Here is a 27451-nt window from a genome sequence, read left to right on the forward strand (position 1 = left end):
CCATTGACAGAGACAATCCCACACCTTGAAGGTAAGCTTGTGCCGAAAGTAGAGCCTGTCGAGCTATCAGGGCTAATCGCTTGCGTTGGTAGCCAGTAATTCAAATACAGATGTCGTCAGCATATATTGACATACGCACTTGCCTGCAATTTTTTTGCAACGAATCGGGAAGGCCAGCCATTACAACGTTAAAGATCGTGGGGGAAAGAACACTTCCTTGAGGGACACCTCGTGATAGAACCCTTTGTGTGCTTAACGTACTCCCTAACCGTACACGAACCACGCGATCACTGATAAACTTGTAAATGAATCTTAACATATGACCCTGTAAGCCCATGCCTTGCAAACTGTTTAGAATTGAGCTCTGGAGCACGTTTTCGTAAGCTTTCGCAACGTCAAAAAAAATGAATAAGGTGGAAAGGCCGAAAGCTCTCTGGTGTTCAATTTGACTCACCAAGTCTAAGACGCTATCTTGGGCACTAAGACCTCGGCGGAATCCTGTCATAAATGTTGGCAGTGCCTTGCTGTCCTCAAGCCACCGCGATAAGTGTTCATTTACCAGCGTCTCCATCAACATAGCTACACGGGAGGTCAATGACACAGGGCGATACGAGGCAAAGTCTGTCATGTCTTTGCCAGGCTTCAGTACTGGAACTACATGTGCCACCTTCCATGACGGAGGAACATCGCCAGTCTCTCAAAGTCGATTGATGAAGTTGAGAAGCTCCTTTCTAAGTTGCAAGGGCAGATTATTCAGCATTTGATCGGTGATGCCGTCGGGACCTGGTGCACACCGGCGTCGCAGGCCACTGAGCGCAGTCTGATGCTCACGAAGCGTGAACGGGACGTCCATGATAGACCTGGAGAAAGCAGGTGGTGTATAGATATCTATTCCAGAATTAGCGCGTACGAGTGCGTCTGCAAATTCTTCTGCCAAGCACGCAATAGGTTTTTCCTTGCGTATTGCAAGAGCTTCAAAAGGCTTCGAAGGGCGAGATTCTCCAGCAAGTCTGCCAATAACTCGCCATATTCTTGTCATCGGTGAGAACAACGTCAAACAAGCGCAAAATGAGGCCCATTGCGAGCTGTACAGCTTGCTCGTGTGCCGTCTAATAGCAGAATTGAGCCTATTGAAGGTCGTCTTCAGGTGCCTGTCGTCCTTCTTCCGCACGAGTTGGCGCTCCACCCTTCTCGCTGCGCAAAGGTTCCTGAGTTTTAAATCCGGGGCCGGAAAATGATCAGGTAACTTGACCACCGTAGTTGCTGCTAGCTAACTTGAAATCATTTTGTCAACAACATCACCAGAAACACGTTCTAAGTGCTCTCTGTACTTGTCCCAGTTAACCACATTGCTAATTTTAGTACTATGCATACGAAAGTGGGCAGCAAACACAAAAATTGATAGTGATCACTTCCCATGCGCTCAGGCGCTTTTGACCAACTCACGCGGACGTCAGGTGAATGCAGTGTCAGGTCTTTAACTGTCGCTGAGGCTGGAGGCCGGAACAAATAGGGGCTTCCGTCATTGGCAACACACAGGTCCAAACTGTCAATAACCTCTACGAGTTTCTGTGAATAACCTCTACGAGTTTGCGTCCACGGGAATCCGCGGATGCTACTTTTCTGCCTTTCGCCTCTTCCCTCGGGTGTCCTCATAGGGGGCTAGAAGCATTAAAGTTCCGGAGTTTCCCGGAGCGCATTGTGTGTCAATGTGCATTGTGCATTGCGTGAATAATTGTGTTCCAGAGTGCTTCAAAATGCCCAAGTTCAGGATGTCTAAAGATTTCATGGAGAGTTTGTCTTTCTGGAAAAATGGGATATTGAGGCCTTGGGTATTCGATTGTTACTTGCCGAGTTGTTTTCTGCTGGAGGATGGGGAGCAATCGTCAATAGTTTCTTTAAATTTTCTATTAATTGGCTGCACCGACGCTGTTTGATTTATTATTAATCCGAAGCTAAATTGGCGCCTCATCGAAGATTGCCTGATGGTGCAATAAGCCTCGCAGGAAAATTTTTCCTCCTTCTGTAACTCGCTATAGAGATACACCAGAAAAATTGAAGTTGGTTTGGCGTTATGGGGTGTAACACCTTAAAGCGACTCAGACTACGAGGGATGCCAGTAGGAAAGGGTTCCGGATAACTGCTGCCACCTGTCGTTCTTCAATGTGCACTGACATCGCACATTACACGGGTTTTGTTTGCCTGCATCTGTAGGATAGCGCATTGTAATCACAAATAGACCACTCTAATCGAAAATGGAACTTTCAGAAGCTAGAGATGACCCTTGGGCGATATACAGGTGTTGTCATGATCGGCCTGTTTCGCTAGCAAAATGCGTGAACCGGCTCCCATTTTTTCGTGCGAATACCAGAGGCTACACTACACCGCCATTCACTTCAAACAGGAGGAAGTCCGTTCTTTACGTTAGAGAATTCACGAGTTTTATACGAAAGGCAGAAGGCCAATTCTCCCGGCGATAAATTTGTCGTTTGCTCATGGACAGACTTCAACAGCAAAGCCGGAAAGAACCAGATAATCAATTTTTACTCAGAGGTATAATTCGAAACAGTTTTCCCGAGTGTCGCTTAAAACAAAAGGAAACCTGCGTGCCGGGGTTTGTCCATAATCGCCCATATTCACTGCTCCTTGAACGTCGCCAGTTTAAATGGAGGGGTAACAGCCGTACAGCAGCGCAGAGGTCTTGTTCTTCGGGAGCTATCTCTCCAGGAAACTTAGGAACGCGATGCTCCGCAGAACGTCCCTTTGCCGCCAGTAGTAGTAGTAAGTGTTTATTGATAAAAATATAATAAAAACGAAGTTAAAAGATTTTTGCTCACCCCGGCATCTGCCATCACTGTGTCGGCGGCATCTGAGCTGGGGCAGCGGAAATAAAGGATAGAAGGCAGTATGAAGAAGAGAAATGAAAGAGGTGAGGGGACAGCAAGAAAGGAACCGCCAGCAAGAAAAACTCGACGCCTTTCTAGGTTACACATAAGCGGCTGTGGCACCTCGCGAACAAAGTGCCGCTTTCGGAATTTGTAGCCCACACGTCTCCAGCTTTCTCGTCTGCGAGACAGCCAGCTCAATCAGCATGGAACGTCCAAATGATTGCGGGAAAAATGAGTCTGTGCTTTCGTTACAGCATGCACTGATCTCGCTTGAAGACCTGGGGTCGAATTATAGAACGCTCTCAATCTGAAAACAGTCACAACGCACTCTCAAAGCTTCGATCCTTTTGGTCAGCCTAGGACAAACCTTGACCGTGTTAGGGCCGACGAACAGGCGCTAGGCTTTGAGGCTCCTTCTAGAGTGCCTTCGGCCTGAGAGAGTTCCGTAATTCGGCCTCTACTTTCCGCAGCGATGATTACGACATTTCACATGGATGTGAAAGGGAGGCCGACGGCGCTTACGCCTAAACGCACCTCGGCGACGCTGGCCATCTGTTCGATGATTTTTTTGGGCTGACATAGAGTGCCCACGGTGTCGGCTTCCACGTTGCCTTTAGGGTCGGTGGGATCGAAGTACCAGCGGCCATACACTCCGACAGACAAGTAGAGCGCTGCCGCTCCTACGCCTTGGTGCCGCAGTTTGTCCATGTCCGAGGCGTGCTTAAGGGCCGTCACCTGCACGGTTACGACATGGAGTTTGAAAGCTGAGCAATATTGCTAGATGACGACAAGCATGGGCCTGCCGAAACTGCCCCACGCTGTATCTAGCACGATACCAGCAGTCTTTCAAGCACCTATCGCAACAATAAATTAATTGCTTTTGAGCCATTTGCATTTAACCGATAAAGGGCTGTAAGGCACATGAGTCAGTCATCAGTCAGTGTGCGGCATTATACTGTGTTTAAAATATGGCGAATAGATTAAATAAAGCACTTGATACAAAGGTGACAGGGTACGCAGCATGAAGTCAAAATAAAGATAACGGTTCTGCGACACTTCACTTCATTGAGCTATACGTTTATTTGGCGTTGGACGTAAAGGAGAACGACAGGCGATGACACAGATGAACTGAGGGCCTGTGCTTCATAGCAATCCTTGTATAACAACGCAAAGCAAATACACGCAGAAGAAAGCAAAGCTTCACATTCAGCTACTAAAGGTAATGCGTAATTTGCATCTGAGCTGAACGCTCGCTCTTCTCGGCTTGTTGGGAGCCGGGGCCTGTCTGCTTCCTCCAACGAAGCCTGACCAAGAACCACACAACAGGATTCAACACTTTCTTAAATAACCAGCTCTGAAACTTCAAGGAGAGGGCGACGGCGCCGAGAGAAGGACGCGCCTCCACGGTACGCGTCAGGCTGCGTCTCCCATCCACTCTCTCTCAAGAGTGTTCGAGCCCTCTCGAAAGTCAGTCCGGGCGAGCCGCACTTCGCCAAGATAGCAGGGGCCCCGCGCTGTGCTGCGCCTAAGGGCGCGCGTGCCTTCGAGAACCTTAAAAAAATATTTCTCTTCGGCACGCGCACCACCGCCGCCCAGCATTAGCTATAGCGGCCTTACAATGAGAATGTTATCATCATCATCGTCAATGTATATGCACAGGAAAAGAGACCTTAGCTATTCATGAAGGAAGAGGATAAACTTGCGACACATTTCAGTACACGAGACGTGCGAGAGCTGCGTATGAGCAGCACCCTCCGAGATGGAGCATCAAGGCCGGGATCGCTGAACCTGCCTGGTCCCTGCCGCAGTCGTCTGATCTCTGAGGGTATCAATGAGCATCACTAAAGCCGCCATGCAAATGGACCTCGTCGCGGCGCTAAAACCTGCACGCAGCGCCTACCAATTGCGGCGTCGGTGAGGTCCAAGTTTTAGAAGCAGTCGTGGAGCAAAAGTACGGCGAGCCTTATTCTAGCTTCGTTTCATTCATTGGAAAAATATTAGAAAGATTGATAACCTCTTTGATTACTTTCGAATAATTGTCAGCCTACAGTATGCGATTCGTTCGACGTATCGATTAGGAGGTTATTAGATTCGCTAATCGAGTTTTCAGATTTTATGCACTGCTATATTTTTTTTTTCCAGCCAGATGTCGATGGCAGCGGAGCGGGTCATTCAAATGAACCGCACCCATTGCTTGCTGAAGACGGACAAGCAAATTTAATTGTGATCGATTCACAGATATAAACATGCTCGGGAGGGCCCCGTCAGCTTAGCCTGCTTCATCTTTTCAAAGAGATGCCATAGGTATTTGCGCTTAGGCTCAGACAGCATGTGTATATTTGCAAATAGTTCACAATAAAACTTGTTGGAAGTTCAACGTTCCTCCTTGCCTATTCTCCGTACGTTTTTCTCCATTTCGCGCTGCTGTCATTACTTCCAGATACGTACCCACAAGTTTGATTCGCAGCGTTAGTCACTTTAAGATCGGTGCCCTGTAATGGCAGCGAAACACACTGCAATGGCTCTACGGTCCTCAGTGCTGGATCCGCACTTGGGACACCTACCCCTGCATTTTGTTGACAGAAAAGAGGCTTCGCTCACCAGGCTGTAGAAATAGACGCCTTTGCTCTCCTCGATGTCCGGTGGTTCCAGGAATGTGGGTGGCACAATAACGCACGCATTAAATCGGCTGTCATTTTCTACAAAATGTGCTTTGGAAATGTAGATGTCTGGCACCATAACATTCCTGTCAGAAAACGAGAGATATTTCCACAGCTTATCATGGTCTATAGCTTAACATCTAGAGTTGAGAGAGTTAACTCTTTACGCACTTTGCACGAAAAAGGGCCGGAAAGGTAAACTATGATGACAAGAAACACACATGATTAGGAAATCGACGCACTAGCAAAGGGCACTTTATTTCTTGTAAGAGAAGAATAAGCAACGTCGTTAAAGCGATACGCACCCACAAATTCTCTATAATCAGCCACAACAGTTAAACCAAAGAGCTGAGCAGGAGCAGTAGCACTTCTCGTTATTGTTTTTTGTTAAGAGCTGCAGCTAAAATATGTAAACCCCATTCATCGATAAATGTTTCTGAGAAATCATTGACACAGGAGTTACCACGTTTTTTTTATTATAACGGGAATACCTTAATACGGGAGCGCTTATTAGAACAGGGATCTTTAGGAACTCCTCTGCACATTTATGTGGCCAACAGGAACACCTTTAAGACCGAAAATCTGTTCCGTATTGATGCTTACAAAGTTATCATTTAAACAACTTTTTTATATGATATCTACTTTCAAATGCTGCTTTCTCATGCGCGGGGCCCAGCAGAGGTGGGTAAAGAGTTTTTTACGAAAAAATAACATATACATAACCAGATAATATTCAAACATGCCAGCAGTAGCGGGTACAGCTTTTGAATGCAGGAATAAAATGGAAATAACTGAAGAAAAGGATATATTTTTGTCTGTATCAAATGTAGGGCGCACAACAAGACATCGGAAGGGAAAAAATGGCAGTGGCTTAGCTCGTCTATGCCAGGATATATTTAGCGAAAGCAAGTGTGAATCTCCCCGGTTGGCCTTGTTCACATAGTCCACAACGTATGAAGACCAGGCATAAACGTCCAGTATGATCTGTATGTCCATGTTTGATTTCAGCACCGAGGCTATCCAAGGATTGAAGGGGTCGCGTCACTCTTACGCCTATTTTCTAGGTTAACGGCACGTTGTTCTTCGGTTTCTTGAGCCCGCCGCTGAAGTCTCTTGGTCGCATTCCATCGCTCATCACGGGCCGTCTTCAGAGAAGCAGGACTCAGGTCTCCCCTCCGGCTGATGTCGCTGCTGCTAGCGGTCGAGACACTGGACGTTAAACGTGCCTGTCTCGCGTTGGCATATTCTCGGCGGCGTTTGGTCAGTCGGTCGGCGCGCTGTTCGTCTGTTTCCTGGGCGATTCGTTTCCTTTTCATCTCGTTCCACTGTCGATTCCAGGCCTCCTCCAGCTTATCAGAATTGTCGTCGTCCACACTGTCGCCTCAACTGTGGTTGCGGCGCCCGCCAGCTCTCCTTTTCAATCCTGTGACATCTTATCTCCCATGCGACGTAGCTGTCGAAGCGAGCGGAGACGAGCGCAACGACGAGGAACGCGGTGTCACGTGCTACCAAACGGCGGCAGAGGCGAGCGGCGCAGTGTGACGTCATGCCAGATGGCGCGGCGAGCGTGCGAAGCACAGTTACCTTCCGCGGCGAGGCGCGCGTTGTGACGTCACGTGCCTCGATGGAGTACCGCCACGGCGAAATCGTGAGTTTGCGGCCAATAAAGCTTTCGCTTTAATAACTTTCTTTACGCAAAATGACAAACTTTTAGCCAATAATATCATAATTGCACACATCCTTCAATGACGTTTGGCAGCAGCGAATGAAACACTTTACGCCAATCTGTTCTCCTGCTTTTTTAAGGTTGTGGGAAATGGCGTGAATGCAAAGAATAACTGCAAACTTTTTCGCGAAGAGCGTGCTTGAATTGGACCGTCCTTCTTTGACTTTCAGTGCATTTTCATACGAGTAATGGAATTGCTTGATGAATTGTCTTATGCGACGGATCTGGTGTTTAAATCTACCTGCCAGGTAACGCTCTGAGAACCTTTAAAGTAGGGTAGGGCGGGGTAAAACGAGGCAAAAATTTGGAAACTCCATCCTGTTTTTGCTCTTATTTCAGAACCCGAAAACGTTGCACAGGATCCTTCCTTGGCATCTTAGCTAAGTTGTCAGCAAAACTAAGAAACCTTGCAACATCACAACTATGAACATTGATCCATTATTAAAAATTCCCATTCGTCTCATTTTGCCCCGGCCTGCGGGGCAAAACGAGACATTTTGTCAAAACCAAACAAAATTAGTTCTTCCACTCGGAGCACTTGAAATACAATCCATGGGGCCCTGCGCACTCTTCGTGAGCCCACTCGTGACACATCGTGCATTGGATCCACACAGAACGAGGCGCTGTGTTGTTTCATAATTCTTAGCGCACGAGGCACTCCCAGTGACATTGGTTGCTTGTTAATCGCTTCGCAGAACATTTTACTTTGAGTGCGATATCCTGCGATTGAACACTGCCACCAACAGCCCTTTCGTTCGATTTCCCGCTTCGTTTTCTTGATGCCATACTTGGCTCCTTGGAAGGTTTTGCTGCAACTAGCTTCGCCTTGTAAGGGGATGAGGTCAAAACGGTGCTTGTCGCCGACTTCCCTCTTTTTACTTTTTCTATAACAGGAACAGGAGAAAGAGCTTGAAAGGTCGTGTCACAATGAGCGGGCTCTTTGTTGTCTTCGGTAGGAGTAGGTGGGGAGCAGTTAACGCGGGATTCTGGGTGTTGACCGCAAGTCTGTAGTCCCTCTGTGCTTGTAAACGGCGCTTCATCGATCACAGGATCATCCAGTGGCGCACGTCAAAGTGGCCGGCCAACCACCACACTTCCGCAATGTATTGGTTATGTTACAGATGTTTCCTGATACTTCAAAGGTTTTGCTTACCAGCTCACCTACATTCTCCATCGTGATGCGACTCCCAAAGTTGCTCAGCATCCACTCCCGGCATGGGTTGTTGTAGGCAAATTTGAACGCTTTGAAAAAGCTTAGGTCAAGTTGCTGTCGCTTGTGTGTTTGATTCAAGCTGGATCGTGCAAAGCACGTATGAACCATGCGACTCCAGTCGTTTTGCTCGCCGTTAAAAGGCATCCTTAGTCACAGAGAAGGCTTTCGGTGCAGCGCGAATAGAATGTTGTCGCTGGCGCACGCTTTCTCGAGCCTTCTTCATATTGGCCTCGCTCCATGCAGCCCTCGTCGTCTTTCGTCTGTACGTGCGGGCAATTCTTCAAAACGAGACAAAAAAAAAATCAGAGCTAAAGAATGCAGTTTGCGCGAGCAGAGACTGCAATTGCTCGCTCCAAGCGACGAACTGTCGCGCTTTGCCCTTTTTATAGGCTTTTACTCAATCAATTTTATAGTTATGAATATTACCACATAGGGAACTGTAATTGTTTCCACAGCTAGCCAAGGAGATTCAATAACAAAACAAATAAGAACCTTGTCGCAGAAATTCACTGCTACGCTTCTGCACAGGTCCAAAGAAACGGTACGTCAGATTTTCGCACTCTTTCGGTGGGACAGACACTCAACGAAAGTCGCTCCAGAAGTTTTTCGGGAAGTGAGCAACGCAAGATTGCCGCCGTTTTTAACATACATTTAGTGGACAATTAGCGGCACCTAAAGGTTGTTTAAGAAACCTGTTTAATCTTAAAGATTTTGCGCTAATGTCGCTAGACGTGACATGTCTCATTTTGCCCCATGTCTCATTTTACCCCGCCCGAACCTAGGTAAGGCGAGTTATGAAACTGCTTCTTTCTGCCACTATACAGTGGGAATATAGGAATTAAAGTATAGGTTTACTCGCAATTGCCTGCAGTTCACAGAACCAGCGACGGTGAGAAATAAATCCCCACTCAAAATTCTAAAAATTAAGGGAGCGCCTATTTATCACTTTGTGATGACAATAAGCTGGCATTAATTCTTTTCCATGCTAGAATAGCAAGGAGGCTGGCATAGGGGAACATGATTATTGGCGATGTTCGCATTAATAAGCGAAAGCTGAGTAATGCGCACCCTCAGGTAGCCGGTTCCTCCGCCCGCGTAAGACACTCTTATGTCCACGTTAGCCACTTTTATGGGTTGTCCGGTAGGTCGACCGGTGCGCTGCAGCCATCGCGCTGGAGGCCTGGACTTACGGAACCACTCACCGGAGTCGACATCGAATAATTTCGATCGGAGGTCAAGTTTTTAATCATTATCATTCATTTTCATTCATTTAGTCTGGCTTGTTCACGTGGCGTTCATCTTTCAGCCTGTCCTTACTTTTCCCTACAAGTGGAGGATTTCCCTCTGTACTTTAAGCCACCTGCCCACGTGGCCAGTGGCTCCTCCCCTTTTCTAGCCTGCAGTTGGAGAGGGATATTTCACTCCCCACATGGGTACCTGCCAACGTGGCAGGTGACAGCTGGCAGGTGGTCCCTACAACACTATAATGCTGGGCGCTGCTTTTCTTTCACGGTGGAGCTTCAAATAATGACGAATTAATCAATTTATTCTTTGACCGGAGGTTTGTGAGTGAGAACTAAAGGATACAAGGCAGTTTTAAACACGGGCGACTTGTGCGATAACTCAATGTCTAACTTTGACTGCTCAGAATTTCTAAACGCTAAAAGTCATACAAAAATATCAAGGCCTATAATAAATTTGCGCCTACTAAATGCTGTCTGAAGAGGTCTGCTTTTTAGGCTAAAATGTTTAGAGGGACAGTTAAGCTCCGCCTGAAGAGTATCACGTGGTAGCGTTAATAACTCCCTACAGCAGCCTTGGGTCCTCTTTACATAACACTTCAAAGACACGGACACTGTCGGACAACACGCAGACCATGTCAAACCAGGTCAAATGAACAGACCTTGGGGGCCTGAGAGTAGCGTGTCTGATTCGGGATCCAAATGACATAGGTTCGAGTCCCATCTGAGCCAAATTTTATATTTATTTATTCAGTTTAGTTTACAGTCCTAAATCTCAAGCACGTTCGATTGATTGCGCGACCTTTTATTCACAATTAATGGCATGTTTTAATACCGTTAAAATCCGCCGCTTTATGTTTGGCGTCACTACCTTTTCGATGAATCGTCATTTTTTATAACGCCGGCGGAACGGGAGCTTGAAAGCAATCGCTTTTAAAATGCCGCTTAAAACGAAGCCGATGCATGACCCTAAACAAACCCCTCTTCTTAGAAAGAAAGAAAGCAAGAACATTTTCGTAGAGAATGGAAAAAGAACGTCTTCTTCCATTCTGCAGGAAGGCTTCACAAGTCCATTCCAGTAAAATATAGTTCAACTGTGTTGAATGCAAATAGTAAGCACCAACTCCAGTAGTTAGACCGCCGGTGTCGATGTATACCTAATTGTTAAGTGAAGTATACTCTTACGAGAACAGGTTTTATTCTGCTAGGTGGTCGGTTTTTATTACGCAATATGATGGTCCTGAAGATCTAGGCCAGAAAAAACGACAGGACAATAGGACCAAACTGTATCGTAGGCCTGTCGCTTCTCCGCATAACTATTCACGTTCACGTACTAATATTTGTCAAAGCAATGTGCCTCACACTGCAGGCGCAGTCCGTATAGAAATTATTAGCAATTATCGTTTTCGATGTGTTGTGAAGTTATGAGCCATTTCATCTTTTTTAGTGCGTTTTTCAAAGTGAACTTAACAGTTTGATTCTTTCTTCTCATGCACTTCACGGTATTAATTACGGTGTTAATACCGTATTGATCATGGTATTGATCACGGTATTAATAAAGCCAACAGCAGCCGGGAGTAAAGAACGTGATAAAAGCGGGCTATCAGGCATTCACATTATGATGCCACACCGAAGACGTGTGTGGTATACATCGACGTCAAATTCGAAGATCTTCGGATTTAAAATCCAAACCCAATGCTGCATAAAACTAGTGCAATAGTAGCCGCACCTAGAAATGGCTTCAAAGGAACTTAAACCGGAACCGAACTTCAGCTTTTCTACAAACGGTTTCGTTCTTACGCTAGAAGAATCGAACGGCTCTCTACTCGAAAGCAAAACCGGCGGGTGGATGGCGGTACTGGGAATAGAAGCGAGCACCTCCCGAATGCGAGGTGGATGTTGTACCACGATGCTATCGCTTCGGTTAAACTCCCACTTTTGGGTAAATTTCAAAACTGGTGCGATGCCTCCTATTCGGCTCCGTGCTCATAACGTAGAAAATTTCTCGCACAGGTTTATGGCTAAAACATAATGAGGCATTTACCTGAATGCAGCCGCAGCATCGGTCGCTGATATTATGTCATATTTACTTGACCACGTAGATGCTATAACGGTGTATATGGGTCGTTCTGGTGTCCTTTTTTCTGCTAAAAAGTTCTTAATATCCTAGAAGGAGATAAGATTGCTGTCATCAAAGACAAATTGTTTCACAGTTTTTCGCAGGAATCTATTTTTATGCTTAAGAATGAAAATGGGGCTAAATGTAGTTTTCAACGTAACATCATCAAGGGAGCCATTTCAATTAGATTATTGAACTACCCCGTGCAATATCTTTGGATTAGATTACGTTATAGCGTTATTTCCACCAATGTAGGAGGCCTTCTACTCCCCGCACCTGGATCGCAGGCCTGGGGGGTGGGTGCGGGGGGCCGGGACCTCCTCGTCTAAAGACAGCTCGTTTCTGGCCGGATGAGACCTCGCAGCAGGTCTTCTCTACTCTTAATATTGTCCCCAGCGGCCGGGGATCTGGGGCATTCCAAAATTATGTGATCGAGGATCCCCCCCCCCCCCCCCCCCCACCGCAGGTATTGCATTTATCGACTTTCCTATCATCTATATGAGTGCAAAACAACCAGACAAGGTTCGCAAAATTTTCGAACTGTAATCGTCGCCAGGCACGGCTTCTTTATTCTTTAAGCTTGGATCCGGTGGTGGCGAGAGACGTCTGCCTAACCAATAGTTCCTGACGATTTCCGCGCATGTTTGCAAACGTTCGTCCATCCCCTGGTAGTCCCTGTGTCCAAGCCAACACAACCGTTCCCGGTAACGAGGCGGCCCATGCGTTAGTCCGAGATCTTTACTTCCGGGTACCCGTAGTGCAATATCTGGGCCAGAGACGTGTGACGCATCCAGCAGGGTTCAATATCCTCAGTGCGTAAAGCTAAAATGCTACCGATGACAACGGTAGGCGAAAATAGGTGAAGCTACCGCTATCCGCTTCTCTTCCACCCTTCCAACGAAGTATGAGCTAGAGAGCATACTGCTAAGCATGTAGAAGAAGTTGAAACATGCTGAATTACTAGCAAGCAAACTTCGCAACACTTCATTCCCTTGGGTTAGAAGATAATCTCGCGATGTCATAGTGAATATCTTGCTTTTCTGTTTGTTTACTTATTTACTTTCTGCAGCGCTTCGCGCCTGCTGCATCATAAGGTTCAAATATCATACAATTACTTTCGTTTCAAAGACTGGAAAATATTCCTGCTACAACTGTAGCTGTAAAGAAACTTAAATCCTCTCCCAGAGTGGGCCGTACAGTTAGGATTCAAAAGGCTGCTGTTTAACTCTCCTGCAACCTTGACACGGTTGTGATTACTTGTGTGGCTTTAATCGCTGTTAAGTCAAAGCGTTTTCTTCAGATTTCTTGCCTACCGCATGACTGTGAGAAGGATATCTATCTTGTAGCGCTGCCTCATTGCTAAACTTTAACACAAAGACGATTTGGAAAGCCGCAGCTTTCACAACATCCATTGCAGTCGCGCAGTGCTAAAGTTTTGTTTACGTGACCACTGTTCCCTTTTTTTCGCAGATTTCAACACTTGCCGGCTCATTCCGGTATTCCTTAGTAACCTGGGCGTGTCTAGAAAACGCGCCAAAAACTCGGAACTGGAGGTTTATTGCTTTTTCAAGCCAACGCTAGTCCTCATACGGGCACAATACCTGCTCGACTGAAAGCTCGCTCTCGTAATGAGAACCCGGTTTGCTTGGTGTTATTGACGCTGAAGAACTGTTCTCAAAAGTCAAGATATTGCGAGAGCGGAAATGCATTGCGAGCGTAAGCACCAGATGTAGTGCTTATAGGTTTCTCAATAAATATAGGTTTCTCAATAATCTTGAAGGCGCCGTATAAAAAGTGCTAATAATTTGTTGCTGAGTGGCTTCCGAGCTGGAAAAATAATTAACTCAGCACAAGCAGTTCACGAATTGGTTGAACTCAAATCAGAACGCAAAAACACAACAGTAAGGAGGGCGCATAATGCGCATTGAAGCAATTCCCACTATCAATCTAAGATAAGCACTCACGTGAAGCTGAAATGGGGAATTTCAGCCATGTGCTGTGACACCAAAATTAGGTCTATTGGTTTTAAGTGAGTACGTAACCTGCACTGAACAATATCTGCACACATTCAAACCATTCTGATGCACAGATACTACTACTGGCCCACATGAGCTAAGATTCCTGCACTCTCTAAAGCATGCATGCCTTAACCTTTTTATTGTCGCGTAGGAAAGTCACAGACGAGAACAGCTTTGCAATACTAGAAGCAGTGCATGTAATTTTACTTCTGTATTGGACCCACCTACTTTTCAAATGAACTTTTAGAAAAGAAGAAGCGTTCAGGGCGACGGCACATACTCCTGGGAAAACCTAAGTGCATTTTATACTTTCGTCTGCAAGGTTTTCTAAGCGTCACAGCGACTACATCTGCACGAGAAAAAGCACCAGAGCTAAAGTGTCAGGATAAAAAGTTCAGGTAAAGATTGCGTGGTCTCTTTTTAACCGCACACAATACTTAAGGTATAAATGCAGTGCTACATACAAAGGAAACCGAGATGAGAGTGTCCTTTTAATTGCCAAATATGAAAGCTTTTTCATGCACCACCATTACTTCAATGACAAACATTTACCTTGAGAATGCCCAGTAACTCAGCCATACTTGTAGCGTCGGAAAGATACGGGTCAGTATTTAGATATCCGTAGTGGAATATCCTCCGACTGAAGAGGTTCTCGAAGTGACTCTTAGAAGAAGCGTTCTTTACAATTTCCATCATTAGGTCTTTCTCCCTGCGGGGTATGCAAACAGTCAGCATATACAATTGTGATAGAAAAGCTGTTGATAAATCGAAAGGAAATAAAACATTGAATTGCGCTACATTATCGAACCCGAAACGCGGTATCAATAACAACGTCCAAAATAAAAATAATGCAATTAAACGGTCAGGTCTTGAGAGTCTACCAGACTAATGATGAATACAAATGAACACAGTAATGATGAATAGAATTTCCTTATATCTAGTGAGTTTAAGTGACTAATTTCAAACTGCACTTGCAGACAGGGAGGTGCTGTTTTTTTTTAATTTGTAAGAGTTGAAAGAACTGTTCGATGCACGTGCTAGTGATATAAAAAAGCGAATTCGCCTGGAATTTACCCACCAAGCTGGCCGCCAAACTGACAAGTAAGAACGTCTGGTACGTACAATGGTGCATGGGCACCTCAGCGATCTCAATACTGAAAAGAGGATGGAGTCCTGTGCGAAAGACAGTGGATAAAACGGTGACATTTTAACTTGTTCATGAGGTGAGCTAGTTAGGACAATTAAGCACTTAAGCTGGTTTTCTCAAGATGTGCGCTAGCGACTGCTTTGAGTAAATCCACCCTCTAAGGGCAACATCACAGTTCCCACTAAAATGTTTTGAAATGCGATAACTGCGCCCTCTTCAAGCCATGCGTCATACTCAGTATATTCGTTCAATCAAATCTCTCCAGTTATTTGTTCTTGTTTTATAGCCTGGGGACAAGAAACTTTCAACTGAATACCTTATTGGGACTAATTAGCTGCCTTCCGCAACGTTCGGCTGACAGGTCCATCATCGCTTGGAATCTCGCATGAGTTACAGCTGTCATCCAACCGTTGTCCATCGACTGCAGTTTTTTCTAATATGCGTGCGCCATTGTTCTGGACGTGCGACACACCTTTCGTCTTAGAGATACCAGCTCTGCTAATGAAGTCTTCGTGTTTCGTGCTACCCTGGAACGCTATCGGCGAAGGACAACACTCTCCATGAAATTCTGATCGATGTCAGAACCTCAAGCACAAATTCACAGGTCACAACCACCTTTTATAGTTACGTGCCCTAATGCGTCTGCCTCTCCTTTCATCAGTTTAACAGAGCCGGAAGAAATCACTGGTCTGCTGAACGACTCCAGCAATAAAATGGTAAAAAACCGCTTTTCCTTTCCAATGAACCTTAAGTAGGTAATATTTAAACTACGCTGTCTTTCTTTACTTCCCTGCAAATATATGCCATCACATTACTCCTGAGGTTTCTGAGAAAGGCCTCCTGCGATTCAATAGTAAAATGGCGACCACGCAGCATTTTGTTCATGACACTCCACAGTGACGCACTCAAGTTTTGGGAAGTGCTGAAAAGCACGACAGTAACACATGCACCTTTTCAATCTTCGAATTAAACAGCGCGTGTGTGAAAAAAATGGAGGACGCATAAGCTTCGCCTTTAAGAGCGGAACGCGAGAGCGTGTTCTTGAGTTGCCAGGGAGTCCACGGAACAACATCGCCCGTTCGGCGCGCACCTTGACCGCTGGAAACACCTTGGAACTCATTTTTCATTTTTTCTATTAGTTCAATTAGTTAACTGATCAATTACGCATTCTAAATTTTATCAAATAGCACCACCAAGCATTGGCTTTTCATTCTCAGCATTTCGACACCTTCGAACTCCCCCTCTCCCATTTTTTTCATTTCTTTATTTGATCAGTTATTACAATGATTTAAGTAACTTGTAATTGCCTATGACGCACCAATCAATCACCAATCACTGGAACCACACATTACCATGATACGATTCCTTTTACGCAGCCCAGAATTATTTCCGACACGCGGTGCAGACTACTACAACGCCGACACGTTTTTGACCGAACGAGCTGTCACGTAATATTTGCAGCACAGGAAGTGAAATCATGCCCGGCCATTCTTCTTAAGCCACCAAATATTGTACCTTTGACCTAAAAGCAGCAAGCTCTCTGAACATGAATATTCCTCCCTTAGGTACGATCACAATAAATCAACGTGCATCGGTCCGTGTGAAGTTTAATCTATGATCGCCAATATTCTGACGCTAGAACTTAAAGTCCAGAGCTTTTCCTTTTGCAAAAATGGTTTTATGGTTAACGAGCGTTTAACGTCCCAAAGCGACTCATGTTATGCGGGACGCCGTAGTGAACGGCTCTGGCAATTTCGATCACGTTAGGTTGTTTACCGCGCACTGACATCACACTGTACCCAGGCCTCTAGAATTTCGCCTCCATCGAAATGCGAACGCCGCGTCCGGGATCGAACCCGCGTATTTCGGGTCAGCAGCCGAGTGCCACAAAAAACGAGCCACCGGGGCGGCAATTTTTTCAAAAATGCATTAAATAAAGAACACATCTGGACATCAAAAGATAAAATAACTGACCTTTACGTCGTGCACTGACTAAGCGCAGAGCACGTGAGTGAAGCGTTCAGATTAGTCATCTGGGCAAGTTTATTTGGTGGCATCGTAGAAATGCAAGGTAAGCAATTATATTTTCAAGCAGCTACAGGGGACAAAGATTAGGCCGTGCTCGAGAGTTAAATGCAAGAATCCTAATGCTTTTAGATATGGAAAATGTTTCTAAATAACTTAAAAAAAAGGTAAAGAAAAAGCATGACGTCGATATGCGTGCTCTTTCTGTAGCAGTTGCCATGGGCTTAGCTTTAACACTTTTTCACTTACGCGGCCGCTAATAACAGTCTATTGGTCGCTAGTACTCTCGTCCTGGTGAGTATACGGAGAATCTTTGGCAATTATCATGATTTCACGACTATACGTGAATGAAAAGCCGTTCCCAGTATCCCGCATACGGCGCCGCTTCGTAGCTGGCCCGCGTTTTGCAAGGATCGCCACCACTTGTATATAAGGGCGCAATACTGTAACGTTCTCTGCGTACCGCGACTGCCATGTGGGACAGTGCGGCGTGCTTTCAAAGCCTGGCTTTCAAAGTCTACGCACTCCTTCGAGCGATAACGAGTGTATATACCTTATCGGATGAAGGCAGGCCATGAAAGTTGCGCTAATGTTTGGAGCCAGGGTTATACTCTGTATAACTTACGTCATGATAAACATACAAAGCCTAGACCGAAGGATGAATTCGATAAAGCGTTTTATTGCTTCATTAGTTCGATATTGTATTAGCCCTCATGAATTTATTTGCATTTATTCACACTATCAAAGAGTCGTGGCAGCTTTTTCTAAGCATAATTTCAACTCATAACGATTTTGCATAAAATAATACTAGAATATTATTCACCAATATTTGAAATGAAACTACGAGCATGCCCTAGAAACCAGCCCCAATAAAGAACTATGCTAGTTTCTGTCATTTTGAAGTCATGAAGCAAATGAATTTTCCGCTAGGAAATGCGGTTGCGATTTACTTCTGCGACTAACGCTTCAGCCTATTACGGCGTTAAGAGTAAATTTTCTACCCTCTTGAGATATGAATCCCTCGGTTTGTTACAGAGCTGAAGAAACAAACTAAACGGCCGATTAGCTTCTGAAGGAGCACCTACTAAACGATCAGCTCTCCGCTTTACTGAATGTGGTGGACCAGCTTTTTTCTTTCGTGTGATCTTTATTAAATTGAGTGTAAACACAGCAGTCCAGTGACCGAAGAGGGGGCAGAAAAACTTCATGCGACGTAGCAGTCTTGATTCTTGCTTTTAGGTGGCACTGGTGATGCCAAGGAGAAACGGAATTGAATAGAAGATATACTTTAGCAGCAACCGAGTAGTTTTGACTTATAGTTATGTTTCGTCAGAGTATCGGCAGTTGTGTTATGTCTAAGCATTGAGCACGCAAAAGCATCAACAGGGGTGTGAGCATAATAACGGCTTCGCACTACAGGCTGCAAAGCTGGCCTCACACTGCACCCCCCCTCCCGCCCTAATTGACATCCAGAACTCACTCGCTGTCGAAGGCGACACCGTACTCAGTCTTCCTGTGTTTCTCCGCCATGTTGAAAAAGTGCTGCACTTGGGGAGCGTACGGTCCACTCAAGTCTTCGACCCGTGATACTGGCATCTCTTCGAGGAAACTGTAGTCGCACAGGCCGTCCTCAGGGTACACTGTGCTCGCCTTGATGTCGGGGCCAAACGTGCACACCAGCGACTCCACCGGGACGGGTCGATCTGATGTTTTCGAGACAGATCGAAGCCTGTTTTCTCAAATCACTTCCAAAGCGGCAGAGGAAATGATCCCCAACCGCTCGGTTGTACTAGTCGATGCTGTACGAATTTTTATTTCAAATGTATAAAGCGTTGTTTTTGGAACAGAATTCAAAAATTGGTCTTAAGTTTACGTTGCGTTGAGAAACCTCATTCTGCTGGCTACAAAGAGTGTCCTGTGTGATTGCATGGAGCGAAGTGGCCAGCGGTGCCGTTTTACCTCTCCATGGTAATCTATTTGCCAGAACACGTGCGAGAGAAGCTATGAGAGTGCACATTCATTATTCTTATCCAAGATGAGTTCCAGCTGCGCTGTTACAGTACAGCTCAACCATAAATTTGGTGCTCACCGTAGTAATGTTTAGATATACGCCTCCGTTGAATATCAATAAAAATGCCTTCACATTAGTGCATTATTGGGCTCATACAACCATGCGATAGTTTCACAACTTACTCTAATAAGAAAGCTAAAACTTGTAGCATTAACTACGGTTGGATATAGCAGTACTGGAAAGCATGCGCCACGCGGTAAAGGTGATGTACTTTGAAAGGCTGGTCTCAAGATGACGCATTCGCAATATTTTATCGGTGCAAGCGTATATAAACACTTACCCGGTACTGCTATTGCAGCGCTTGCTGTAATAGAATGATGTAAAGTATTTTTCGATTCAAAACAAAAGATAGAATACCTTCCTCGCAAAGCTCAATGTTTGATATGCAATGTTGCGTTAGGGGTCTGGCAGGTGCTATAAAGATGCCACAAGTTCATGCAGCTAATTAGAGAAGAACCAGATGAATTTTGCGCACGCAACGATAGGGGAAAAAACTGGCAGAACTGGGACTGGACGCACTGCTCCAATTCAACTAACATCAGGTGATTAAAATGCAGGAAATGGCGTATAACGCTTGGCAAAAAGTGGAAATGGAAAGCGCCTTGTGTTCCTCGACACAGGCAGCAATACGACACGAGTGGTTGCAAAACAGAAGCACGTTGATGGTCACTAGTTCCTCTGGTTTAGACACCTTTGCGGATCGGGAAAAAAGGGAAGGACACAAGGACACAGCTACGTCTCCAATTGTCTTGGTGCTTTAAGGGATGCGATACGAGTTACAGTAGAGAGCCATCGTGCAAATCTTGGTCCGATGATCAACGTGTTTAAACACATAGACTAAGCTCAGACAACAGGAGGCAATCTTCCAGCAAACCACCAAGCGAGTTTCCAAGACTGAAGTTTTTTTAAGTCAGTGTGGGACAAAAGGTCTTGAGAAATGCATGCTGCCTTTTAAATGTAGCATAGTCATACCTATTGCTTCCTTAATAAATAATAAAAATTAGAGCTCTCTGGCTATAACTGCTCTTCAGAAAATATAGGACTTTGCCCCTCCACTGCCATTGCCACTGCCCTGTGGAAGCCTCTGATAAAGTGGGACATGCGTGTGCCATTGACCACTGAAAGACATACGCCTCATAGAGTAAAAATGTGTGTTTACAACCTGAAGTGAACTTCGTGCAAGCATACAAACAATTCACAGAACATAAAACCTATTTTATATCACAATATAGTCAAGAAAAGTAGATGCTACATCCACTCTCTGTCGACATTCGTGCAAAACACATATGTATGCCTCTAGCAGGCTACTTTCCGTTTTGAAAACGAATGAAGCAAATTGCACAAAAAGGCATTCCTCAAACTTTCCATGGAAATTGTGCTCTCTCTGCTCGTCTTCGATAGGCACCAGCTGATTACATACACATATATAAATAATTAAAACACCGAGGAAATATAGCCCTAAAAAGTTGTAGAATGTATGTTGCAGAATGTTTGACGAAGCATTATGGACAAGACAGAAAAACAGAACATTTAGGGAGCAGTGAGTGAGAAAAACCTTTTCACACATACCACTCATGATTTCCAAAATGGAGAGTGCGCCAAAATCGCCACCAAATCACGTGCAGCGCTCGCGAGCAGAACGGATTTGTTAGAGATAAGGGTATGTGCGGTCACCACGTGAATACCATTGAAACAAAAGCAGAAAAAACTTCTTTGTACAGCCCCGCTATGGCGCTAAAAGCATGAAGGCAATGAATGGAGAGGTGGCAGCCTCATAATTGGAAACGTAGCAAGGAAAAAAATGGAACTTGAGCACCGCTGTACCGCAAAGGGTGAAAAGAATATTCATGTACTCTACTAATCGCGCAGGCCCAATAGCGTGTGCTATCTTTGTTAGAAGGATTACGCTATATACTGGGGAAACATAAAGATCTGCTCTGGCGCTATGAATTGTTTTTTTTTTGAACAACAATTTAACCCTTAACTTTTGTCTCATAATCTGAAAAGTTAGCTTGTACTCGAGTAGTGATGTGTCCTTGCTGGTCTGGGCGCATGGTTACTTGTGGCGTGCAAGAGACTATTGAACATGTTTTCGTGGTGTGTCCAGCATATACACGTGAAAGACTCGTGCTTGCATCTGTTTTGAAGTCTATGGACACAAGGCGCCTCTGGGAGGATTTGATCCTCGGGGCTTGGCCAGATATTTTGAATACTGTACAGGCGACGCGAGCGCTCTCACGCTTTTTAAGCGACACGGGCCTAGCCTCGCGTTTGTGATGTTAGAAAGTTCGCCTTTTTGTTTGTTTAATTTTTTATTTTTTATGTATTTTCTCATATGCCTCCTCTCATCATCACCCTCATCACAACCCTTTTTTTCTCTTCTTCCCTTTCCCCAGTGCAGAGTAGCCGGCAGATAATTTTCAGACAAACCTCTCTGCATTTAGAGTCAATAAACCATCTCTCTCTTTCTCTTTCAGTTTTTGTGTTTGTTCTCGTCTTATGCACTGCTTTCTCTAGTCATAGGTGTGTGGCTACATTGAAAGTATTCCAAATAATCGTAAATCTATGAGCTGCCGGCGATAACCGGAAGTCCGCCGCGAAATGACAGCGGTAGCCATGGTCCCACATATCTTAGTGAAATAACCTTAAAAGAAATCCATGCGAAAGACAGTTTTATGGTATGGTTTTTGTCTATCAGCGTTCCATCTCCTATTCTGCTTGGTGCGTAGCGCTAAAGTCCTCCGACCTTCTGGCGGTGTGCGACCTTACCGCCGCCTGCACAAGCCCAGATTTTCTGGACAAAACTTTCGAACATAATGTAAGCGGGCATTTATGAAAAGGATCTGGGATGACGGGACAAGCTGCGATAAATGACCGGGGTAAACCAAGTCGAACACAGACGTCAACTGCGGTAGAAATTCTGCTGAGGAGCATGCTCAACTTCGTCTCTTCACGAATGTACGTCTTCTTTACAATCGCCCCTGGGGAGCAGAGGAGACATCTAGGCGTCTTACGGCGACGGTAATATGAAGGGGTTCTAGTAAGGCTTGAGGCGCTGTGCATGAACTGTCTCGCGTTAGCGGCGGCGGAGAAAGGGAGACGACATGAGGTGTTCTACAACGTAGTTAATAGGAGATGTACGCACGAACACGCGGTAAGGGTCTTGATACTTGGCTAGACATTTCGAGGACAGGGCAGATGTACATGAGGGTATCGTTAGCCACAAAAGTGCCAGAAGTGCGAAGTTCCGTAAGCGTTTTCGTGGCGGGATATTTGGTAATACTGGGTGCTATCTCGTGAGTGAGCGGGCGATTTGGAGACAGTCTTCTGCGAAGTAAGATTTTCTAACGGGCTGGTAGGTACATGATCTTTTCTGAAAACATGTGCGCGAAATCTCTGAGGCCGACAAAGGTAGGTTGCGCAGATCAATATTGAAGTAAGTTTTGTTTTAAAACCAATAGTGCACTTTTATCACACAAGGAAGGCAGGAAAAAGACAACCTGAATGTTGGAAGCAAAGAAAACGGATGTTTGGCGGCGCCAGAGGCGGCCAGGAGAGTTTCGTTTTGTTATGGCGCTTCGCGTCTATCAGCTTTGCGTGCCCCGTGGTTTTGTTTTTGACGCGCTTCGATTTTGCAAGTGCCGAACAGTAGAGGAACTCCAAGTGCCGCTTCAAGTGCTAGTTAACCTTTGAAGGAGCCTGTTAAGGCTTGTCAGATGATCGTCACGGTCGATGAAAAGCTATGATGGCACGATGGTCGGTGATCGTACAAGGCAGCACTTGTGTATTCGCACGCTTGCCCGGCGAAACATTCCCGGATGTGCCAGTCAACTTCAAACTACTTAACGGAAATCGTTTATTAGGAACGGGAGACAAGGTACAAGGCAGTTCAGAAAAATTGCTGATGGCCTAGCTCTGTTAGGCAAGGATATACCTAGCGAAAGCGCGGAGATTTCTGCATCAGAAGAGTGCATTCATTAGATGCGCCTTTATTGACGGCTGTAACTTGAGCCGTCGTAGCGGAGCGGTAGCGTTTCCGCCTCAAACGCGGAAGGCCCTGGTTCGATTCCGAACCTCGGCACCGGACTTCTTTTATTTAGTGAGTGGGCGGGGGTTTCAGTGGTTCCTATGGATGCCGCCGCTGCATACGTTGGTTAGCGGTTAAGCTCAGGCTCTGTTAAGGCAGCGTTTATGCTGCGGCGAGGCGCGCGCGCGCGCGCCCTGCACGGCGAAGTCACGTCGGTCAAAGCGAGGCCCTCTATACCCCAACTGCGCTTGATCGCCGACGCGTTCGGCGGCTTCGGCGCACTCTGACCGCACTGGCGGGTAGATTGGAGCATGTATCTATTTCGCGCCGAGTGCGCCAGCCGCCGCCGGCCTGGCCAGACTGGTTTGGCTCCGCGGCGAGAAGCGCGTTATATTGAATAGCTGCGGCAGTTCGGCGGAGCTGTTCTTTTCAAACTCGGCTATTTTAATCAGTTCACAGTACATATCTGAAGGTACATGCAAGTTGGCGAGAGAGCCAGATTCAGTTGACCATTTGGATTATGCGGAAGCCGTTGAAGCGTCGTGCGCAGGCTTTGGTTTCAAGCCGCCGAGTTTAAACGCGACCGCCCTCGAGCAACCATTTGTTTTTTGTGGCAAAAAATAAATAAATAACTTGGCCCATGCAACTTGGCCCATTCGACGCTGCCTGCTGCGCCGTGCAACCGCTCCGTTCAAAGAATCACAATCCGTTGGACCCAAAGCCCCGGCCAGCCTCCGATGGGCGCAACGCACCCCTCGCGACTCCCCGCACTGGGGTTATATTTAGTTTGCAACGGCTGCTCTCTGAGGAAGGGGGAAACCACCCGCCGGCGCCTAACCTAACTGTGCTCCCTCAAAAGCATCGCACGCTCTGTGGTGCTGAGGTCGCTGAAATGCAGGCCAGAGATTTTGCGAGAATTACGTCGTCGGGTTCGGGAACGGGATCCATCGTAACGCTGGCAAGACGCCGGTGCAAAAGTAAACGAAGCGACGGTGGCGACCCCCGATAGATGCCTTCAACGTGCGGCGGCGGTAGCTTTCATTTCGGCAGCTGCTAGACCGCACCGCTAGCCGCCAGAAATCACGGAGTCTCCGTTTACGTCACGTTTCATGTCACTCCGTTCTGTGTCGTCATAAGAGTTCTCTGTGTAGTCATACGAGTTCTCGAGTTTGAATCGGAGCGGCGGGAAAAAATTTTTCAACTTCGAATCTAAATTTCTTTGAAATAAATGCATCTTTCTCTCCCGGACACGCGTCAACAAAGCCATGAAATGCCGAACTCTCAGATATTGCTAACAAAAAAATTTTGTTAGGGTTCTCCTCAGTGTCCCTTTAACGTGCACTGACATCGTACAGTACACGGGCCTCTAGAATTTCGCCTCCATAGAAATTCGACCGCCGCCTGTATGGCTTTGAGCGTTTGACACAACTTTCGCGTAGCGTTTTGTTTTGTTATGCGTTGCGCCTCTTTGACTCTGCTTTGCTTCGACTTTTGAGCAACTTTGCGGTGACTATGTTTGGTTTTCGTCTATGTTTTGGCTTTTTTGTTCTATGTTTGTATCATTTGCCTCGTGCTGCGTGGGCGGAAAAAGTTGGAAACTCATCCTTTTGTATCCCTGTTTCTTAAGGCTCTTCCTGGTCCTTTGGACTTTTTGGGTTTGGGGGTGACGTTGCGTCGCATGGATGTGCTGTTTCTCGGATGTGTGCAACGATGTGTATCTGTGTTATTTAGTTTTCCCACGCCTGCTGTTTTATCTGGTCTCGTGGGTCTTGGATGGAATTATAAAAGCTGCTCATTTCTCTAAATTATTGTGTTGGTAGTCGGCTTACAGAAGAACAACGGCAAAACGAACAAAGGACAAGAAACAAGGAGGCCGACACGGACAGAAGCGCTGAATTTTCAGCTTTATTTTGGAATTAAAAAGTACGGAAAGCTGAGCAAGTTGGTTACTATTATACATGGTAAAACAGCGCGGAAAAAACACAAGGACGGAACAAACACGACGACACGAGCGCTGACTTTCAACTGGTGATTTATTACGCACGTGTGTACATATACTATTCCCGCCAGACACTAAACAGAACAAAAAATATTCAAGAAATACTGCGTCATCACTGAGCACATTAAATCTACCTTGCTGCAAATGCATGCTCCAAACAGGTGATTTCGTGGTTAGCCAATGATAATGAGGGCTTGCTAATGCATGCTGCACCCCCCTTGTCAATGTGATATGCCTCTACTAGTTCCCTTACTATCTTATCTTTATGTTAGAAGATGACGGATGTCTGATGAAGCAATGGGGCGCACGTGTGCTTAGGTTGCCTGCAGTGCAGCGCCAAATTCGAACCGGCTGCCCTGTCCAAAGAATTGTGATGCTCCCTCAGGCGTTCGTTAAGACATCGCCCGGTCTGGCCAACATACCATCCACCGCATGAAAGGGGGATCTTGTATACTACACCTTCGACGCATTCAACCTTCCTCTGTACGTGTGCTATGGTACAACCACCACCAATCCTCCTTCCTAGTATGGACTCTCGCTTCCGCTAGACAGCTCGGCAAATGTTGCTTAATTTTCTGCGAGACGAAAATACAACATCAACTTTAAATTTTCGCCCCACTCTCTTCAGACGGTGTGATAATGCGTGGACGTAAGGGATGGCAGCAATCTTCCGGCGATTCGAGCCTCATCTTCCTGTGGAACACGCTTATGGTCCGATTTGATTTTGGCCATCAGCCTTTCGCATAACCTTCCGATAGTTGGCTCAGGAAAACCAGCGTCCTTAAGCCTAGAAATCTGGCCTTGCATACCTTCCTAAATGATATGGACACACGACTTGTAGAGGGCGGCGCGAACACAAGACAGGGCGATGCCATCCTTTGCCAGCTTAGAATGCCCAGACTGAAAGCTGAGTAATGGCTTGACGGAACGAGGGGAATACAGCCAGCAAACATATTCGGGCTCATGTCTCAGCTCCACATCCAAGAATTGTATCCTACCTTGGTTAACGGTCTCCGTGGTGAAAGCAAGTCCTTGACCATTCCTGACAAATGTGTTCACGACATCCTGCGTGCATCCTTCGTTTTCAACAAAAACGAGGTAATCGTCCACATATCTGTGTACTTTCAGTACACCGTCCGGTAACTCTCCTGCAATTGCTTTGTCAATTCTGCTAAGGAACAAGTCACTTAGCAGCGGAGCCACGCGAGACCCAATGCATATCCCGGAACGCTGTGTAAACACACTGTCATTCCATGCAACAATGGTGGACAGGAGGTACATACACAGCACTTCAAGGAAAGCATCAACAGATACAGCGCAAACATTTCGGAAGCGCACTTCGTCATTGTCCTCACTTATACATTCCCTTACAAAGCGCAGCAAACACTCATGAGGAATTGAATAGTACAAATCCTCGACACCGATTTCTTACAAATCCACGTACAAATCCAGCACGCTGATTTCGTACAAATCCAGCACACTGATTTCTTTTGGAACAGGGTCCACCACTCATTGTCTGCGAGCAAGGAACGCATGTCTGCCGGTGCTTGTGGTAGGGTAGTTGTTTTGGATGACGCTGTTCTGGAAGAACGCCATCGCAAGACACTGGAGCTGGGACCAAAATACTGTTTTAAGCCACGGCTATTACCAGTTGAAGAGTTGGGCCTGTCAAGGACAATCGTTAGGCAGGTACGTGAAGTGCAAGCCCTTATTATCATTGGCTAACCACGAAATCACCTTTTTGGAGCATGCATTTGCAGCAAGGTAGATTTAATGTGTTCAGTGATGACGCAGTATGCCTTGAATATTTCTTGTTCTGTTTAGTGTTTGGCGGGAATAGTATATGTACCCACGTGCGTAATAAATCACCAGTTGAAACTCAGCGCTCGTGCCTTCGTATTTGTGCCGTCCTCGTGTTTTTTCCGCGGTGTTTTACCATGGTTATTTTGGAAGAAATATTACAACGCATTTATGCAGTAACCTGTCCGAGGCAATGACGCACAAGAAGAGCAAAACAATCTTTTTATCGGACAAGGACTCAGGAATTAAATTAAGGGGCAGTGGCAACAGGCAAGCAAAAACCAACACAGCTCTTTACTATAAAATATCGCGGAATGAGAAAGGCAATAAAAAGAAATTTGAAGATGAATGGCAAACAAGGAACACGCCATAAAAAGCAGAGATAAAAACATGGTCATGGAGCTAAAAACGATAAAAGGTATAAAAGGTACAAAAATATAACGGGTTAAAAGGCCAAAAAGTAGCACGACGAAAAGATAAAACTAAGCTATACATGCCGATTAACTATAACCCAGTC

The 27451-nt window shown here is 45.8% G+C and overlaps 1 protein-coding gene across 1 annotated transcript in view; it reads right to left on the reverse strand.

Annotated features, from left to right (window-relative positions):
• LOC144097460 (uncharacterized) overlaps window positions 1–27451 on the reverse strand; it is a 111556-nt gene that overhangs the window by 28755 nt on the left and 55350 nt on the right. The window contains exons 9-14 of the mRNA XM_077630186.1: window positions 19389–19412; window positions 18518–18740; window positions 14418–14574; window positions 11773–11894; window positions 5490–5634; window positions 3423–3623 (exon numbers count right to left, since the gene is read on the reverse strand). Coding sequence (XP_077486312.1) covers window positions 3423–3623; window positions 5490–5634; window positions 11773–11894; window positions 14418–14574; window positions 18518–18740; window positions 19389–19412 — 872 coding nt within the window. The remainder of the gene's footprint in view (window positions 1–3422; window positions 3624–5489; window positions 5635–11772; window positions 11895–14417; window positions 14575–18517; window positions 18741–19388; window positions 19413–27451) is intronic.

This window comes from Amblyomma americanum, chromosome 7 (genome assembly GCF_052857255.1).
Source record: "Amblyomma americanum isolate KBUSLIRL-KWMA chromosome 7, ASM5285725v1, whole genome shotgun sequence".
NCBI classification, from domain to species: domain Eukaryota; kingdom Metazoa; phylum Arthropoda; class Arachnida; order Ixodida; family Ixodidae; genus Amblyomma; species Amblyomma americanum.